The 21199-nt window shown below is 38.5% G+C and overlaps 1 protein-coding gene across 1 annotated transcript; it reads left to right on the top strand.

The window, feature by feature from the left end:
- The first annotated feature begins 9697 nt into the window (after positions 1-9697).
- LOC143567748 (uncharacterized) lies at positions 9698-12075 on the top strand. Its single transcript, XM_077054081.1, has 8 exons — positions 9698-9853; positions 9937-10204; positions 10284-10383; positions 10883-11000; positions 11105-11280; positions 11350-11470; positions 11565-11753; positions 11974-12075. The coding sequence occupies exons 1-8, from the start codon at positions 9698-9700 to the stop codon at positions 12073-12075; spliced, it is 1230 nt and encodes a 409-aa protein (XP_076910196.1).
- Positions 12076-21199: the final 9124 nt, after the last annotated feature.

Genomic DNA, 21199 nt, shown 5'->3' with positions numbered 1-21199 from the left:
CTCCTTACCATAAATAATTTATTTTGTTACCATAAGTCCAGAATTGTTCGCACATAACGCTCAGAAACTAACGACTTTCGTGATTATATTATAATTTACAATTATTCCAAATAATTTCTATTTATATTATATTTTACATAAATAAGTAACTAATTGTAACATCCCAAATTTTCATATAATAATATTTCACATATTATTTCTTATAATGGAAAGCTACTTGAGGTTAATTAAAGATAATTAATCATGGACTAAAAGGGAACGATGGGCCTTAGGTCCATGGGCTTAAGGGAGTATAAATACCCGTTAACCCTAAATCTTTCCATTTCCATCCATAATATCCATCTCATTCTACCTACACACCTTAAACACACACATCCTTTCCATTTACGGCCGCAAGCAAGAAGGCGGTCCAAGACCGAGATCGAGCGTTTATTATTGGGAGATCATGACCTCAAGAGCAAGATACAACCTGGAAGTTCATAGTCAAGCTAGCCGTGACCTTAGGAGCATCTAAAGGTACGTTCTTTAACCTTAAAAATTACGTTTTTTTGGACGGTTTGCTATGAAAATTGAACATAAACTAGATCGGGTCTAGATAAATCATAAAGCTTCAAACTTGATGATTAAAATGAACACCATAGACCTATGGTTATGCACGACTCATATATGAACCCTAGAACTAGCCTAGAATGTTTTAAACTTATAAAGGTCCAAGCTTTATGCCTAAAACGAGATAGATCTTGAAGCCGGGATAGTAATGGGTGTAAAACGGGTATGAGCGATGATGATATAGGATTAAAAGATCATGATTTGAGCTATGAATCAAGTAATCTGGGCAAGACAGAATCTTAGGATTGAAAAATGAGTGAGCTGGGTGTTTTCGGCCACCATGTGAACTCGGTTAGCAAGAATTCTTGGTAACCAAGGGTTCTCGGCCAAAACGGGAACTCGGTCAACATGGGTTCTCGGTCAAGACTATGGTTTTCGGTCAACCATGGGTTTTCTGCCAGAGTTCTCGGCTGATCAGTCTGAGTTTGGATGGGCCTGAACAGTTGGGCCTAGATGGTGACCATTGGACATAAAACAACTAAGCCCATCTCCTGCGAGCCCAATGTCCAGTATAACAAGCCCAACTTAGATGATTCATAGGTTAACTAAAGAACCCACTTAACTTAGTATGCGGGTGATTAACATATATATATATATACTTAACAGTTAGCCGTGCTCAATTAAATAAGGGGATTACGATTAACGGCGACCGCAACAGGATCCAGGTGAGTTTCTAGCCCCATTTCCTTGCTATGTTTTCGGGGCTGTGTGCATACTCAATGTGATAGTTAATACACTTACCTTAAGTGGTAAGCTTATGCCCTATACGAATTATGTATGATGATTGCTCGACGGTGCATGAACGATCTTCGGATATTGCATGGACCGTCAGGTAGTAGTTAACGATATGATTGATATATATGATGTATGAATGTTGTATGTATGACTATATATGAGGTATAAATGATGTATGAATGACTAAGTACAATATAAGTATGATATGTTTCTAGTACGTGAACACTCTTCGGAGATCGCACGTATTGTCATGGAAAGTACGTAAAGGACCGGTATGTTATAGTCGTACGAAATGAAGGGTGACCGGACCCTAATAATATCCGAGGATGAAGGGTGACCGGAACCTATTAATATCCGAGGATGAAGGGTGACCGGACCCTAATAATATCCGAGGATGAAGGGTGGCCGGACCCTAATAATATCCGAGGATGAAGGGTGACAGGAACCTAATATTATCCGAGGATGGAGGGTACCGGACCCTAATAATATCGAGGTATGTATGGCGAATGCTCTTTATAATGTACGGTTAGTTATGAATGTATATGAAGGACTGATGGACAGGTTAAGTATGAAATGCGTACCTTCGAGCACGTATATGTGTATGTAAAGTAAGTCATGTGATTAACTAGAACTCACTCAGCGTAGCTGACTTTTAGTATGCACGCAGGCAAAAAGGTTGAGGCAGCTCGCGTGATGGAAGACACGTGGCATGGAATCGAAGATACTGGCATCTCGAAGAAATGTTGTGATGTTTTAAAAGACTATGTTTTGTTTTAAATGACTTTGAATTTTTTATAAGATAAGATTTGAAGGTTATGTAAGATATTATGATTGAAGTTTTATATTCCGCGTAAAGTTTTAATTAACTCTGATATTTAGAACTGCGTTTATGAGTAAATCCAACACTAAAATAGGGTTACCGGTAACGGGGCCTTACAAGTTGGTATCAGAGCAAAGTTCGAGAGATTTAAGCATCCTACATGCTTAGACTCGAACAGAGAATGGGATTTAAGTAAGACAAGAAAGAAGATGCCAGTTCGAGAATGCCATGTGTCGCTCAAGCAAGCTCAGTAAAGGTAAGATGTATGATTAAATGATATATGTTAAATGATAAAGAAAGAACATGTGAACGATAGGGATAGGATTAATTGATTGTTTTTATTGACTGTTTGAAATTAGAACCATCACAAATAGACTCATTAAGGGAAGTGTATAGGACACGGAAAGTAACGTGATCAGTTAATCACAGCTGGCCACTGTTATTACCTGTTAGCCTTACTATCCTTGTACTAAATAGTTCCTAGAGTGATGACGTTTGTGTTTTCCCTTTTAGGATACAATGGCTGGAGCTGGAGAAATTGCTGGAGATGGAGGTCGCACTGGACGACGCGGCAGGCCTCATCGTGTCCAGCAACCTTCGGTTGAGACAGCTTCTAACACCGGAGATAAAGGAAGTGCAGCTGGAAGAGATCTAAACAACAATGAAGGGGTTCAACTGGATCCCGCAATTCAAGCAGCTATTGTTCAAGCTGTAGCCACTGCTATGAAAAATATTACTCCTGGAGGTTCTGCTGGAAGCCGTGAAAGAAATGCTGGAGGGGCAGGTGGGGATGGTAGGAGAGATGAGGAAGAAGAGAGGGAGGCCTCGAGTGGGGTTAATTCTGTGAAAGCCGGTGACAGAAAAAGAGGCCGAGGCGGGTGCAAATATAAGTCCTTCAAAGGATGTGACCCGCCGAAGCTGAATGGGTTGGGTGACACAATCACTACTCTTCAATGGATAACCACCATGGACAAGATTATCCGCATTAGCGAGTGTCATCCCAATCAAGCTGTCGGTTATGCCACCCAATCGTTTGAAGATGAGGCAATGCATTGGTGGGAATTGATTGAGCAGAGAAGGAGTCGAGGGGAAATCAAGACTATGAGGTGGGAGGATCTGAAAGAATTGGTTATGAAGAAATTCTGCGCTGACGCCGAGGTTGAGAGGGCAGAGATGAAGTTCCTGAACTTGAAAGCCGGAACGATGACACATCGTGAGTATACCACCGAGTTCAATCGAATGTCTAGGTTGGTACCCGATATGGTCAACACTGAGGCTAAAATAATCAAGTGCTATGTGAGAGGATTGCCACATAAAGTCCGCATGCTAGTCAGGATGAGTAAACCTGCTACCTTTGACTCTGCTGTCGAACTCGCGGAGATGGTTTATGTAGACCTGGCTGCGGAAGATATTGTGGTGGAAGAAGAAAAGAAAGATTAGAAGTGGGTCAGTGTCAAACGACCCGGTACTCAGTTGTGGAACTCTAAGGACAAGAAGCAGAAGGTGTGGGAGAGGAAGACATCTAAGACGTGTGGGAAGGTGCACGGTGGCGAGTGCAAGTGGGGTGTTGGTTCGGATGTGTGTCACAAATGTGAAAGGCTCAAGGTGGGGAGTTTAGGCTTGGGACAAATGCCTGTTATAAGTGTGGGAAGGTGGGGCACTATGCTAATGAATGTGATGCAAAACCCGCATGCTTCAAGTGTGGTAAGACGGGTCATATGGCAAGAGAGTGTACTGATGGTGGAGCTGGAGGTATTGGAAAGAAAGATGCCGATTAAGCTAGGCCGAGGACTAGAGCCTACATGCTGACTCAGGAATAAGCTAGGCAGATTCCTGACGTTGTGACTGGTACGTTCTTAGTAAACGGTATTTCTGCTTCTGTATTATTTGATTCAGGTGCAAATAGAAGTTTTGTAGCTACGTCATTTAGTAAACTAGCTAAAATGAAATGTTGCCGAGTGTCTGAGACTTTTATAGTAGAAACCGCTAGTGACACTTCGGTTAAAATAATGAAAATGGTTAAGGACTGTAAGATAGAGTTAGAGGGACATCAGTTCCCTGTTACCTTGTACGTAATGACCTTAGGAGGGTTCGATGTGGTTTTGAGAATGGATTGTCTGTTTGAGTATGAAGCTCAGATGGTGTGTAAGAGTAGGCTAATAAGTTTTAAGTCATTGGATGGTAGTGCGGTGACGGTTTACGGTGATAAGGAAAGTTCTGGGATTAACGTCATTTCGATGATAAAATCCGAGGGACTGTTAAGGCGAGGGTGCGGTGCCTACCTGGCGTATGTTGTCAACGCTACGGACGAGACGAAAGAAATGAAAGATGTTCCTATCGTGTGCGAATACCCAGAAGTATTCCTTGAGGATCTTCCGGGGTTGCCACAGGAGCGAGAGATAGATTCCAGATAGATTTAGTGCCAGGATCCCAACCCGTCACGAAAGCGCCTTACCGTCTAGCACCGTCTGAGATGAAAGAACTGATGTCCCAACTGCAAGAACTCCTCGACAAAGGTTTTATTAGACCAAGTGTTTCCCCGTGGGGTGCACCCGTATTATTCGTGAAGAAGAAGGATGGAAGTATGAGAATGTGCATAGACTATCGCAAGTTGAACAAGCTTACGATAAAGAATAGATATCCTTTTCCAAGTATTGATTATCTGTTTGACCAACTGCAAGGTTCAAGTTGGTTTTCACGAATAGATCTTAGATCAGGCTATCATCAACTGAAGGTGCGGGAGGCAGACATCCCTAAGACACGTTCCGAACACGGTATGGACACTACGAGTTCCTCGTGATGTCATTCGGTCTAACAAATGCTCTTGTAGCATTTATGGACATATGAATAGGGTGTGTCGCCCAATGTTGGATAAGTCAGTTATTGTCTTTATCGACGATATATTGATTTATTCAAAGAACGAACCTGATCATGCTGAACATCGGAAGGAGGTATTAGAGACTCTGAGGAAAGAGAAGTTATATGCTAAGTTTTCAAAATGCGCGTTCTGGTTGCGAGAAGTGCAATTCTTAGGTCACGTGATAAATCCTAAAGGGATTACCGTGGACCCAGCTAAGATTGAGGCGATAACGAATTGGAAGATCCCACAAAATCCGACTGATATACGAAGCTTCCTAGGGTTAGCTGGCTACTATAGGAGATTCATCGAGGGTTTCTCCAAGATAGCTGCACCGTTGACCGGTATGACCCGAAAGTCGATAGTATTCAGTTGGGGAAAGTTCCAAGAAAAAGCCTTTCAAGAATTAAAGAAGAGACTCACTCAAGCTCCAATCCTTGCCTTACCCGATGGTGACGAGGATTTGGTTGTTTGTACTGATGCTTCGCATCGTGGGTTAGGTTGCGTATTGATGCAAAGAGGGAAGGTGATAGCTTACGCGTCTAGACAGTTGAAAGTCCACGAAAGTACTTATCCGATGCATGACTTAGAACTAGCAGCTGTAGTGCATGCTCTTAAGATATGGAGACATTATCTGTACGGTACTAAGTGTACCATCTACACAGACCATAAGAGCTTAAAATATTTCTTTGAGTAGAAAGAACTGAATATGAGACAGAGAAGGTGGTTAGAGCTGATAAAAGACTACGATTGTGATATAAAGTACTACCCTGGTAAAGCCAATGTGGTCGCTGACGCGCTAAGTCGTAAGAATGAGGAAGTCATTGCAACGGTGAAGTCCTACCAGCTGATTATGAACTCAAGTCTTTTTGAAGAAATCATCAAAGCACATTCAGAGGTGTTAGTAGATGAAGGGTTAGTGAAAAAGGAGAGAGTTTACGGCCAGCAGAATGAGTTTATGGAAAACACTCATGGTGTTAAGACTAGATTTGACCGTATGTGGATTCCATGCCATGGAGATCCCAGAGGTCGAATCTTAGATGAAGCTCATAAATCAAGATACTCGATTCATCCTGGAGCTACGAAGATGTACCAAGATTTGAAAAGAGACTACTGGTGGCCAGAAATGAAGAATGACGTAGTAGATTATGTCAGTAAGTGCTAAACGTGTTTACAAGTCAAAGCAGAGCACCAGAAACCTTATGGGAAGATGCAACCTTTGGAGATACCAAAATGGAAATGGGAACACATCACCATGGATTTCATAACTAAGCTACCTCGTACAGCTAAGCATCATGATACCATCTGGATGATTGTGGACTGTTTGACCAAGAGTGCTCACTTTCCGCCTATACGAGAGGCCATCTCATCAGAGAAGTTAGCAAGTTTGTTCATAAAAGAGGTGGTATCTAAGCATGGAGTACCGTTATCGATCGTGTTTAATAGGGATACTCGGTTTACTTCAAGGTTTTGGAAGAAGTTCCACGAAGCTATGGGAACGAGATTAAACATCAGTACGGCGTATCATCCTCAAACCGATGGGCAGTCTGAAAGGACAATCCAAACCCTTGAGGATATGCTACGTGCTTGTGTTTTAGACTTTGGGGGAAGTTGGGATGATCATATGCACCTAGCAGAGTTCTCCTATAATAACAGTTACCATTCGAGTATTGGTACGCCACCGTTTGAGATGCTTTACGGTAGACGATGTAGAACCCCGGTGTGTTGTGGTGAGATTGGACAGAAGGAGATGGGAAGCCTAGAGATTGTGCAAGAAACCTCATCAAAGTTTGATCAGATCAAAGCAAGGATGAAAGCCGCTCAAGACAGGCAGAAGTCATATGCTGATAAGCGGCGACGACCGATTGAGTTTAACATTGGCGACAATGTGATGCTCAAGGTCTCGCCTTGGAAAGGAATTATTCGTTTTAGAAAGAGGGGGAAATTGAGTCCGAGATACATTGGACCATTCAAAATTTTAGATCGAGTGGGTGAAGTAGCTTATAAGCTGGATTTGCCTGAAGAGTTAGAAGGAATTCACTCAACCTTCCATGTTTCTCACCTGAGAAAGTGTCTGGCTGATGACACGTCGCACGTGCCATTGATGGACATTGAGGTTGATGAACAATTGAACTATATTGAACAACCGATCTAGATAGTGGACCGCAAGGAGAAGCAACTTCGCCATAAGGTTATACCCTTAGTAAAGGTGATATGGAAGCACCGCAAGGGATCGGATGCCACTTGGGAAGCTGAGGATGAGATGCGCAAATTTTACCCTAATATGTTCATGTAATAGTTCCCCGAAACCTCTTTAAGAAGGGAAGACTTGTAACATCCCGAATTTTCAAATAATAATATTTTACATATTATTTCTTATAATGGAAAGCTACTTGAGTAAATAGATAAATAGTAAAAATGTAAAAAGGGAAAGATAGGGAGGGTAATTAAAGATAATTAATCATGGACTAAAAGGGAAAGATGGGCCTTAGGTCCATGGGCTTAAGGGAGTATAAATACCCCTTAAACCCTAAATCTTTCCATTTCCATCCATAATTTCCATCTTATTCTCCCTATACACCTTAAACACACACATCCTTTCCATTTACGACCACAAGCAAGAAGGCGGTCCAAGACCGAGATCGAGCGTTTATTATTGGGAGATCTTGACCTCAAGAGCAAGATACAACCTGGAAGTTCATAGTCAAGCTAGCCGTGGCCTTAGGAACATCTAAAGGTACGTTCTTTAACCTTAAAGATTACGTTTTTATGGACGGTTTGCAATGAAAGTTGAACATAAACTAGATCGGTCTAGCTAAATCATAAAGCTTCAAACTTGATGATTAAAATGAACACCATAGACCTACGATTATGCACGACTCATATATGAACCCTATAACTAGCCTAGAACGTTTTAAACTTATATAGGTCCAAGCTTTATGCCTAAAACTAGATAGATCTTGAAGCCGGGATAGTAATGGGTGTAAAACGGGTATGAGCGATGATGATATAGGATTAAAAGATCATGATTTGAGCTATGAATCAAGTAATCTGGGCAAGACAGAATCTTAGGATAGAAAAATGAGTGAGCTGGGTGTTTTCGGCCACCATGTGAACTCGGTTAGCAAGAATTCTTGGTGACCAAGGGTTCTCGGCCAAAACGGGAACTAAGTCAACATGGGTTCTCGGTCAAGACTATGGTTTTCGGTCAACCATGGGTTTTCTGCCAGAGTTCTCGGCTGATCAGTCTGAGTTTGGATGGGCCTGAACAGTTGGGCCCAGATGGTGACCATTGGACATAAAACAACTATGCCCATCTCCTGTGAGCCCAATGTCTAGTATAACAAGCCCAACTTAGATGATTCATAGGTTAACTAAAGAACCCACTTAACTTAGTATTAACATATATATATATATATATACTTAACAGTTAGCCGTGCTCAATTAAATAAGGGGATTACGATTAATGGCGAGCGCAACAGGATCCATGTGAGTTTCTAGCCCATTTCCTTGCTATGTTTTCGGGGCTGTGTGCATACTCAATGTGATAGTTAATACACTTACCTTAAGTGGTAAGCGTATGCCCTATACGAATTATGTATGATGATTGCTCGACGGTGCATGAACGATCTTCGGATATTGCATGGACCATCAGGTAGTATTTAACGATATGATTGATATATATGATGTATGAATGTTGTATGTATGACTATATATGAGGTATAAATGATGTATGAATGACTAAGTATAATATAAGTATGATATGTTGCTGGTACGTGAACGCTCTTCGGAGATTACACGTATTGTCATGGAAAGTACGTAAAGGACCGGTATGTTATAGTCGTACGAAATGAAGGGTGACCGGACCCTAATAATATCCGAGGATGAAGGGTGACCGGAACCTATTAATATCCGAGGATGAAGGGTGACCGGACCCTAATAATATCCGAGGATGAAGGGTGGCCGGACCCTAATAATATCCGAGGATGAAGGGTGACAGGAACCTAATATTATCCGAGGATGGAGGGTACCGGACCCTAATAATATCGAGGTATGTAGGGAGAATGCTCTTTATAATGTACGGTTAGTTATGAATGTATATGAAGGACTGATGGACAGGTTAAGTATGAAATGCGTACCTTCGAGCACGTATATGTGTATGTAAAGTAAGTCATGTGATTAACTAGAACTCACTCAGCGTAGCTGACTTTTAGTATGCACGCAGGCAAATAGGTTGAGGCAGCTCGCGTGATGGAAGACACATGGCATGGAATCGAAGATACTGGCATCTCGAAGAAATGTTATGATGTTTAAAAGACTATGTTTTGTTTTAAATGACTTTGAATTTTTTATAAGATAAGATTTGAAGGTTATGTAAGATATTATAGTTGAAGTTTTATATTCCGCGTAAAGTTTTAATTAACTCTGATATTTAGAACTGCGTTTATGAGTAAATCCAACACTAAAGTAGGGTTACCGGTAACGGGGCCTTACACTAATTTATACTATATATTCATTAATTTCTTAATCATTCTCATCATCTTAAGCCATTACAACCTCCATGGTTTTTCTTCAGCCAAGTTAATGTCAATTTTACTTTTACTATATTTTGTACAATCTACCACCTTTTACATTTAATATATGTTATGTAATTGTGTTTTTGTTTCTTAAGGTCAATGGAGGTCCAGACGTTTTCTATGTTACACAAAATTGACATACTTAGATCTACTCCATCTACCATTAAGGTAAAAGTATTGAAGGTTTGGAGCGTCAAGGATAACAATAAAGCTAATGAGGATTTCTTGATTGAAATGGTTTTTATTGACGAATCGGTAATCATTTTTTTTACCATTTATGTTTATGATTATTTGTCCATTTTTTAAGTATCACAATTATTTATGTTTTTTAACTTCAGGGTAACCGAATGCAGTCAACAGTTTTTAAACAAAATATATTCCGTTTCAAACGTTATTTAAACGAGAATGCTAGATTAACTATAGTAAACCCTAGCCTTGGATCTAATGCGTCTAATTACAAGGTTATCGACTGCCCGAATAAGTTAGTTTTGAACTCCAGTACCCATGTGAATCCTTGTAACCATTTTGATGGTCCTACATTCGGTTTTAAGTTTTACTCACTCAAATCAGTTATTGATAAAGAAATCCCATCGAAAGCAACTATAGGTATTATTACATAAATTGTTGTTTTTATAGTTTACGAATATTTAATGTATTTCTAATTATTTAATCGGATGTCTTCCAGATATAATTGAACATGTTGTTCGTGTTTTTAAAGATAACAATTCCAATCTGAGAGATGTCAAAAGAAATGCGAGATTAACTATGGAGGTTTCTGATATCAGGTACATGTTTTTCATAATTTTATATGGCCATTTGTTTTATTCTTTATTAATATTTGAATACCAAAAAACTTTTAGTTCTAATATTAGTTATTTTTATAGCGGTGACTGTGTTTACGTCACTCTTTAGGGGTATTACGTATCACAGTTCTCTAAGTATGTTGTTGAGCATTTGATGAATCACATATGATTATCCTCATGCAATTTGGTATAGTTAAATACCATAAAGGTTTGTTTTAATATTTTTTATATGCAATTCCTTTTTTCTAAGACTTGATTATTTGAATATCATAATGACTGTCTTGTGTTTATTTTTTTAGAGAAACCCTATATGTCTAATTCCTACGGTTCTGACGTTACTCGCGTGTTCATCAATGATAATATTTCTGAGATTGAAGTTTATAAGACGCGATAATATTATTATTAAATGTCCTGATTGTTTCTTCAATATTTATTTTCCTTACATTTCTGTATTTCTATTCTTTTAAATTTGTTTTTGTAGTTTGTTTGTGTTTTTGGACTTCAATGTTGATGGTCCTGTTCGTAGGCCGATTCCTGTAAAATTGATATCTACTCTCAATGAAGAGTTTCTGAAGGCTACATCATTTTTCAACATTTGTGTAATTTGCACAATATTGTAAGTAATTATATAGAATTCCATGTAATTATAATTTATAACATTTACCATAAATATATGTTAAGTTGTTTAAGTCATTTATTTCAGCCAAAGTGTATTATAGTACTCGGGACCATAAAGGCAGTTTGTCCAGAATCTGAATGGTACTATGTCGGTTGCAATAGTTGTAATCATAAGTTGAGCGTGACTGTTGTGGAAGGCGATGACGTTTATGAATGCAAGAATCAGAGATGTAACACTTTGGGTGTTACACCTACTCTTAGGTATAATTTATAAAAAAATATTTTAGATATTAATTTTTCACTTGTTGTTGATTCAAAAAATTACTTCAGGTTTAAGATTAAGCTAAGAGTTCAAGACGGCAGTGGTGTTGTTTCGTTAACACTTTTTGATCGAGATGCCAAACTTCTTATCAACAAAACAGCATCTGAATTTCTTGCTATAAAAGATCAGGTTATGTTATTATGTAGTCATATTCAAGTTCTTAGTCTTTTATTTATAAGAAACACTATTTATGTAACACATGGTTTTCTAGACAATATTGTAGGATGATGTCGGTGATAGTGGATTTCCAAGTGAGTTGAACTCTTTGTTGGAAATGAAGTTTTCTTTTAAAGTTGAGATTGCTGATTTCAATTTTAGGAATAATGTTGAGGTATACAGTATATCAAAGCTAATAGATGATCAACAAACTATTTCTGAGATTGAGAAAAGACTAATGCCTAAGTTTATAGTGGTAAATTCATTTGCATACAATTACTAACAACTATATTCTAATTTTTTGTATTATATTTGTAGCCTTCGGAGTCTTGATCTTTAACATTTGAAAATTCTTTAACTGACTTTCATCTACAAGCTCTGCCTCTTTAAAGGTTTGTTAAACTTCTATCTATTTTACATTATTTTATGTTTTTGCTTAATTTATATATTTGTTTTTGAACTTTTTTTTATTATAGATTTCTAAAGATGGGGATAACAAAACTCCAATTTCTTATCGTTTGGTTGATGAGGAAGTGAATGACATCAAGTTGCCAAGTAGTGTTAGGATGACAAACTGACGCGTAAACTTGTGGATGTTTTTTATGGTGATCAACCATCGGAATTTTCTTCTACTAAGTCGAAGACTAGTCATGTTCAAGATGATCTTGAGTTGGTTAGCGTTGTTGGAACAAGAAAGGATGGTGTTAAACTTCTTACTCCTAAGGTCGAGAAGTGACTTCAATATTTCTTTCAAACTTTAATAATAAAGACACCTAAATTTGTTCGATGTCATTTATATTTTAAGACTCTTGGTGGTATTTTTGTTGCCTTGATTGTTGGCTTTTTATTTTGTTCACGTACATTTCTTTTTTAGCATGGTGGTTTTTAATATTTTTGTATAATCATTAACGTTAGTTGTTTCTATTATTTAGTGCAGCTTCCTAATTTTAGTTGTATTATTTTATGTTATCTTTTTTAAAATTTAGTTTATAAATTTTGTTTAACATAGTTAAATTAAACTTTGCAAATTTTAATTACATTCTCCCAATTTTTAAAATTAACATAGATCTTATTTAGGTTCTATTATTTTGAATATATTCCAATAATTAAATGTTTTGGTTATATTTTCAAGATACCCATTTACCAAATAGTGACCCATTTAAAAACCGACTTTTTGTATCATTTATAACCAATTTTTTATTATTTTTAATCTATTTCTACCATCCGATCAAAATCATCCTTAGTCTTTGATTCTTCTTCCACGTTATCAAGGTAACTTCATCTTATTAACCCTAATTAGCGCTGGCTTTAGATGTTAACAATCCCTGTTTTTAGATTTATCTTCATTATTTCACATATTTATGTATTACTTACCATAAACCTAATTAGCATTGATATGTGCTAAGCAGATGTATTGTCCTGCATTAGTTTTGTTTAATCAACCATCCTTGGAAGATATGGTGAGTATCTATCAGTTATAAGTAGTCATTATTATCATTAACTTCATTTTTTAGGGTAATATATTCTAATAAACTTTATGTTAATTTTCTAGAAAATTCCGAGAGATTATTTTGATGTCTATGTCTCTTACCCAACAATGAATAAGTTGGTATGTTAAACTTTATTATTATTCGGACGTTTATATAAATTTTTTTATTTTTTAATATTTATTTTTTTAATTCTTAAAATTTACATTTTACATTTTTTTAAATTAACACTGTTTATTAAATTTGTATATCAGCAATTAAGGGACGATCAGCTTGTATGTTACCTTCCATATCTCCTTCATGGAAGATCATAGGCCAACTGTTATGTTTCTTTAGTGGATGGTAGTAGATGTACTCTTGTTTTTTAAAGTTTCAAAAGCAGTATTCCTGGATATGCATTTGTTGGTGAATGGACCAATATAGTAAGGTATGTTAAGTTACAAGTTAAGGATTATCTTGTGTTCGTACCGGATGAGGAGAATACTCTGAGGTTACATTGATGTACATAGAAATATACATCTTTTCGGCGTCAAATAATCTCTAAAAACTGCAAATTCTATCTAATAACATAGCATAAAAGGCTACTTATCATAATAAAAACATAATTTCAGGTGAAACCAAGCCTCAAACAAAGAAACAAGCAAAAAGACGAAGAAAAACAGAAGAAAACACAAGAAAACAAAGAAACACGCCCCCATGCCTCAAGAAACACGCCCCCATGCTTCTGATACAAGAAAAGACAAAACCTGGGAGCAAAAGCACAGGGCCGTTCCCAACATGCACGGGGCCGTGGACGGGAACACAGAAAAGACAAAGAAGAATTTAGCACATGTCACTAAAAACTACAGGGCCGTGCCTACCAACCACGGGGCCGTTGCCACCTCACACAAAAGACAAAACAAATCTGGCACATGTCATAAAAATGCACGGGGGCGTGCTCATCAAGCACGGGGCCGTGCCTCACCATCCAGATTGCCTATAAATAGTGGCTCATGTTGCACTCATTTGGTGTGCCTTGAAAAGAATTCTCTCCGGTTTTCACTTATAAAAACACACACTAACACTCACTTTGAAGATCTAGTGAAGAGTTTGAAGGTTTGGAGGTCATCACCACTAATCATCATCATCAACCATCATCATCATCATTAAGAAGAAAGATTCATCTACATTTGGTTAGATTGTTCCAAGTTTAATCATGTATTTGTTACTTTCAATCATCTTATTGTTTATCACTATGCTCTTTATGAGCTAAACTCCTTTTACCATCTAAAATCTGTGAAGAAGCTTTGTTTTACTTGATAATTAATCAAGACATGTGATGTAGGCTAGTAAAGTACATGGTTATATTACAATTATCTTTTGATGAGAAATGTTTCACCATCTTAAATTACTAATTCAAAGTTGGTGGTTGTCAATTTCATTGGCAATCGTTCATGATCGATTCATGTTCTTGAAAGATAGAAATACTTTGATACATTATCGAAACATTGATCCTTATATTGTACTTAGAAATGATGAGATATAAGTTATGGTGTATTTTTCTAAACCTTGGTAATCCGAAAATGGCTTTGCTTAGGATATTAAATTAGGTAAAGAAACCATACGTTAACGGAATGTGTAATTATAACCTACTTAAATCAACCAAGGGGAGGTTGTTGATGAACTATAACCACCCGAAGTTGTTAGAATTGGTATTTGAGAAATCGAAGTCAATCCTAATCTTTCTACTTTACGAAACTACTTGCCAACTTAAATTGACATCATTGAGATGGTATGACATTAGGAAAGGGTGGACTTAAAAATGCGCATACCATCTCTTTAGTGCCAAAGATGCTCACTTAAGGCTTAAGGAGCTATCTATCATATATTTCTTCGGTAAGTTTATCACATGTCCAAATATTAATTATCAATGTTAAAATGGAGTGGATTCTTGATCTTAGATGGTAACCTTCGCATAATTGAACAACTCGTTTTGAATCTCTTGTCTTGGTCACCTATATATTATATATAAGTATTAATATTTTATAAAAAGTTAAAAATTAACCCCAAAAATGATTAAAAGCTCCGATTAAAGCAAAACAACGATTTACTATTAGAAACCTTTGTGCCCACGGATCGATACTTGGTTCTTACCATACTATTATACATATACGATAGGTACACTTGCCTATTTTGTGTGTGTTTAGTCTTTGTAGAAATCACTTTTATAAATTTAAAACATGATCTTGTGCAAAAGTTAGATATCCAACCCATCATATTTTAAGACGCAAGCGCACGCACATCAAAGTTTTTGGCGCCGTTGCCAGGGACACGGTACGTTTCTAAGAACGATCCAAGTTTTAATTTAATCATTGTCTATAATTGTACAAATTTTTAAACTTCTATTTTATCTACATTTTTTTAAAATATATAATTTTACGGCTAGCCTACTTTTTACCTTTATTTACCTTACCTTACTTTATCTTAATTAACTTAGACCTTATATAGTTTATAATAGCTTATCATAACTTATAGTTTAACTTAAACTAACCCTTAATTTAGACTAACTTTAGTTAACTTTTACTTTAGTTTTATTTTGATTTAGCCTCATGTATGTCCTCTACTTTTGAGCCTGAGCTTGTTTCTCCACTTTCTGAACCGGAACGATTCTTTTGTCGATGATCACGTAAACGGACTACAGAAACTGCAGAAGCAATCAAAGACGAATCAGTAGACGCCACCACATCAGGAGAAAATCAAACCGAAGAAATGATGGCGGCCCAGAATAATGAGCCGAACATGAGCCAGTATGCCAAGCCAACTCTCGAAGGCTACGGCAATAGAGTGGCTCCACCCGAAATCACCAAAAATTTCAAAATCAAATCAAGCACCATTCATATGGTCGAAAATTCAGTTTAATTTCATGGTCTCCTCGAAGAAGACCCTCTTTCTCACATATCTCGATTCCTACGAATCTGCGGAACCTTTAAAATTCAAAACTGTTCAGACGATCAAATCAAACTTAAACTCTTTCCTTTCTCTCTAAGGGGTCAAGCCTTATAATGGATAGAGTCCCTTTCCTCTGGTTCCATCACCACTTGGGACCAGATGGTTGAACAGTTTCTCCTCAAATATTTTCCGCCCGATAAAACTGCCAAATACCGAGCCAGCATTACCGGATTCCGGACTGATGATGATGAGTCGTTACACGCAGCATGGGAAAGGTACACAAGTCTTCTAAGAAGATGTCCACATCATGGATTGAGCTTATGGTTACAAGTTAAAACTTTCTTTGACGCACAATCTAGTCAAAACAAACAAGCCATCGACCAAATCGCTGGTGGAGACCTGGGATCCAAATCACCTAACGAAGCATTTGAAGTCCTGGAAAAGGCCGCAAAGAAGAGTTTCGCTTACAACCCACCAAGATCTACACCTACCCATAAAGGAATACACCACGTTGACTCCAACACTCTTGTCACAGCACAGCTTAAAGCTCTTTCTAAAAAATTCAAACAACTTCAAGCCGGACTATCAAAAACCAGACCCACCTGTGACACTTGTGGAGGAATCATAAGACAAGTGACTGTAAACAAGCCATCATGGCCATGGAAAAAGTCGATTTCATCGCTCGACAGAACAACACTTTCAGCAATAACTACAATCAAGGATGGAGAAACCACCCGAATTTCAGCTGGAAAGACGGAGGTAACACTCAGCCCTTACCCGGATTCGAGAAAAGACTAATGAATCAACCCTTCCAGCCTAAACCTCAATTTCAAGATCAAAGTTCTAGTAGCGATCAAAACCCAAGCTACTCTAAGATCGAAGAAATGCTAATCCAATTGATGACCAAAACAAATGAAGCAGAGAAGAAAGCCGACTCAAGAGCTGTTGATATCAACGGAGTATTATTAAAACATGAAGCCGATCTCAAAAGTCAAAAAGCATCACTTCAGAACCTAGAAACCCAAATCGGACAAATTGCCCGACAATTATCCGAAGACCACCTGGTACTCTTCCAAGCAATACAATCACCAACTCGAATGCAACAGCTAACGCCATTACACTCAGGAGTGGTACAACCACTGTTGTCTCACCAACTTCAGGACCGGTTATGGAGAAAAAATCTCCTGATGAAACGCAGGAAAGGCTGACCCCAACAAGCACAGTACAGCCTAAGGAGCCAGTCCGAACCTATGTTCCGCCTATTCCATACCCTGGAAGACTAAAGCAGGAGCGATTGGAAGCCCAGTATGGGAAGTTTCTAGAACTCTTTAAGCAACTCCATATCAACATCCCTTTAGTCGAAGTTATTGCTCAGATGCCAAAATATGCTAAATTTCTCAAAGAAGTACTGACAAACAAAAGGAAGCTGGAGGAGCTCTCGCATGTCACTCTAAGTGAAGAATGTTCAGCTGTCCTCCAAAGCAAGCTACCGACAAAGATGACCGATCCAGGGAGCTTTACTATCCCTTGTCTCAAAGGAAATTTATCTGTTGCAATGCCCTGGCTGACCTAGGAGCTAGTATTAATTTAATGCCTTATGCGGTTTTTGCAAAACTAGGGATAGGAGAACCAAAGCCCACCCGCATGAGCATTCAGTTAGCTGACCGATTCGTTAAATATCCTCGGGGCATTGTTGAAAACATGCTTGTCAAAATTGACAAGTTTGTTTTCCCAGTAGATTTTGTGATTCTAGATATGGAGGAAGACAAAAGTGTACCTCTAATTTTAGGAAGACCCTTTTTAGCCACCGCAAAGGCTATCATTGATGTTTGCACCGGCAATCTCACTCTCAGGGTCAATGATGAGGCAATCACTTTTTACATAGGAAAATCTATGCAATATCCGCAACAGCACGATGGCACCTTATATAGTGTTGATATCATAGACTCCATCGTAAGTTGCTATATGCGAGATTCCTCCATCAATACCCCTTAAGAAACACAAGTTTTAGACAAAACACTCAACAAACCCATTTTAGAGAACGAAAATTTTAATAACAACACCACGAAGAATCAGAAACGATATACGAAATCATTGAAAACAATGAAAAATCAAAACCATCAATCGAAGAACCACCAGTCTTAGAGTTAAAAGGATTACCAAAACATCTCGAATATGCCTTTCTTGAGAAAGATTCTCAACTTCCTGTAATTACTTCATATCCCCTTTCTAAAGAAGAGAAAGACGAACTTCTTAAGGTCCTCAAAAACCATAAGAAAGCTATCGCATGGAAGATCATGGATATCAAGGGCATCAGTCCTTCGTTCTGTACTCACAAAATTCTCATGGAGGAAGAATACAAACCCGTGGTCCAACATCAAAGACGTCTCAACCCCAACATGCAGGATGTGGTGAAGAAGGAAGTAATCAAACTGCTTGATGCCGGATTAATCTACCCGATCTCGGATTCACCTTGGATTATTCCCGTTCAAGTAGTACCCAAGAAGGGAGGAATGAAGGTCGTAATGAAAGAGAAGGACGAACTAATACCAATGAGGAAAATCACAGGCTGGCGAGTTTGCATTGATTTCCGGAAGCTTAATGATGCCACAAGAAAAGATCATTTTCCACTTCCTTTCATAGATCAAATGCTCGAACGATTATCTGGAAATATGTTCTACTGTTTTCTTGATGGATTTTCCGGATACTTTCAGATTCCCATTGCTCCTGAGGATCAGGAGAAAACTACTTTTACATGTCCATACGGAACCTTCGCTTACCGAAGAATGCCATTTGGATTATGTAATGCTCCTGCCACCTTCCAACGTTGCATGGTGGCCATCTTTCATGAAATGATCGAAAACTCTATGGAAGTTTTCATGGACGACTTCTCAGTCTTTGGAGACTCCTTCGATCATTGTCTGAAAAACCTAGACAAAATGCTAGCTAGGTGTGAAGAAGTAAATCTAGTGCTCAACTGGGAAAAATGCCACTTTATGGTGAAGGAAGGCATTGTTCTAGGTCACAATATTTCTCAAAACGGACTAAAAGTTGATAGGGCCAAAATAGAAACCATATCCAAACTTCCGCCGCCAACTTCAGTCAAAGCCATTAGAAGTTTTCTTGGTCACGCAGGTTTCTACCGCCGCTTCATAAAAGACTTCTCAAAAATCTCAAGACCTATGACCAAACTTCTAGAGAAAGACGCACCATTCGTCTTCTCTGAGGAGTGTGTTGAGTCTTTCAATACACTAAAAGACAAACTCTTCAACGCACCAATCATGACCACACCCGACTGGACCCTTCCATTCGAAATCATGTGCGATGCAAGTGACTTTGCAGTTGGAGCCGTACTCGGACAACGCAAAGAAAAGCACTTCCACCTAATTTACTATGCTAGTAAAACTCTTAACGATGCACAGGAGAATTACACCACAACTGAAAAAGAGTTACTAGCAGTAGTATTTGCCTTTGAAAATTTTAGATCTTACCTAGTTCTTTCCAAAACCATAGTTTACACCGATCATGCCGCAATACGGTACCTATTCAACAAACAAGATGCCAAACCCAGACTCATCCGATGGATCCTACTACTCCAAGAATTTGACATCGAGGTTAAAGACAAGAAGGGAGCAGAAAATGTAGCCGCAAACCATCTTTCACGACTAGAATGTCCAACTCCCGAAGAACTTCACAAAGAAATTATCAACGATAATTTCCCACATGAGGTTCTCATGCGCATTCAAGGAGTCATAGAAGAAAAAGACGAAAGTCCTTGGTATGCCGACTTCGCAAATTACTTAGCTTGTAGGATCTTCAGAAAAGGACTTACCCATCAACAGCGGAAGAAATTCTTCTCCGATCTAAAGTTTTACTTCTGGGAAGATCCATAAGTGTTTAGGATAGGTGCGGATAGTCATTCGTAGGTGCGTAGCAGGCAAGGAGGCCTTAGACATTCTCAAACATTGTCATGAAGGACCAACAGGCGGACACCACGGTACTGCCACCACGGTCAGGAAAGTGTTTGATGCAGGATTTTTCTAGCCCACTATATACAAAGATACACATACTTTGATCCAAGCATGTGATGCTTGTCAAAGAACCGGGAACATCTCATCAAAAAATGAGATGGCTCAAAAAGGCATTCAAATTTGTGAAATCTTTGATGTATGGGGGATAGATTTCATGGGGCCATTTCCTAACTCATTCGGAAATAAATACATCCTTGTAGCAGTCGACTACGTATCTAAATGGGTAGAAGCACAAGCTCTTCCCACTAACGATGCTCGAGTAGCTGTACGATTTTTGAAAAAGTTATTCTCAAGATTCGATACTCCGAAAGCCCTAATCAGCAACAGAGGTACTCACTTCTATAACACCATGATGGACAAGGTCTTAGCACGGTATGGGGTTCACCATCGACTAGCAACACCATATCACCCTCAGACCAGTGGGCAGGTAGAGGTCTCAAATCGAGGAATTAAGAGAATTTTGGAAAGAAGTGTGGGGATGAATCGTAAAAATTGGGCAGAAAAGTTAGATGACGCATTGTGGACCCTCAGGACGGCCGAAAAAACTCCCATAGGAACGACACCCTTCAAGCTCGTTTACGGGAAGGCATGTCATCTACCAGTAGAGTTAAAACACAAAGCCTATTGGGCCCTCAGAGCAGTGAATTTTGATCTAACGTCCGTCGGAGCTAACCGGGAAGATCAAATTCGTGAGCTCGAGGAACTGAGAACATTGGCCTACGAAAATTCCTGGTCCTACAAGGAAAAGACTAAACACATACACGACGCTCATTTAAAAGGAAACAAAAAATTTCTAAGTTGGCGATCGTGTACTGCTATACAACGCTCGTTTACGTCTTTTCCAAAGAAAACTGAAATCCCGATGGACAGGTCCATACGTAATTGAAACAGTTTTTGACTATGGAACCATCGAAATTTCAAATTCAAATGAACAGAAATTCAAAGTAAATGGACATCGATTAAAACCATACATCGATGGTCCAATTAAAGAAGTTTTGGAGGTACTAACCCTCCAAACTTTTTAAATAAGAGATTAAGGAAACAAGGTCTGGCCAAGACCTTCACAAAACTAGGCCTTATAAATAAATATCATCTAAAAAAAACAAAAAAAAAATTAAAAATTTGAAAAACCACGGGGGCGTGCTCTCAGACGCACGGCCCCGTGCCTAAAAGTCAGGGCCGGCATCTACGCGGCAAAAATCTCAGTCAGAATGGTTTGTAACAGAATTGTCAGAGTAAAAACATGGGGGCGTGCT

This window comes from Bidens hawaiensis, unplaced genomic scaffold (assembly GCF_021521415.1).
Source record: "Bidens hawaiensis isolate Kalapana, Puna unplaced genomic scaffold, B.hawaiensis_p1.1 tig00023620_1, whole genome shotgun sequence".
Taxonomy (NCBI): domain Eukaryota; kingdom Viridiplantae; phylum Streptophyta; class Magnoliopsida; order Asterales; family Asteraceae; genus Bidens; species Bidens hawaiensis.
Note: the sequence above shows the minus strand (reverse complement) of the source record. Positions and strands in the feature narration are given on the sequence as shown.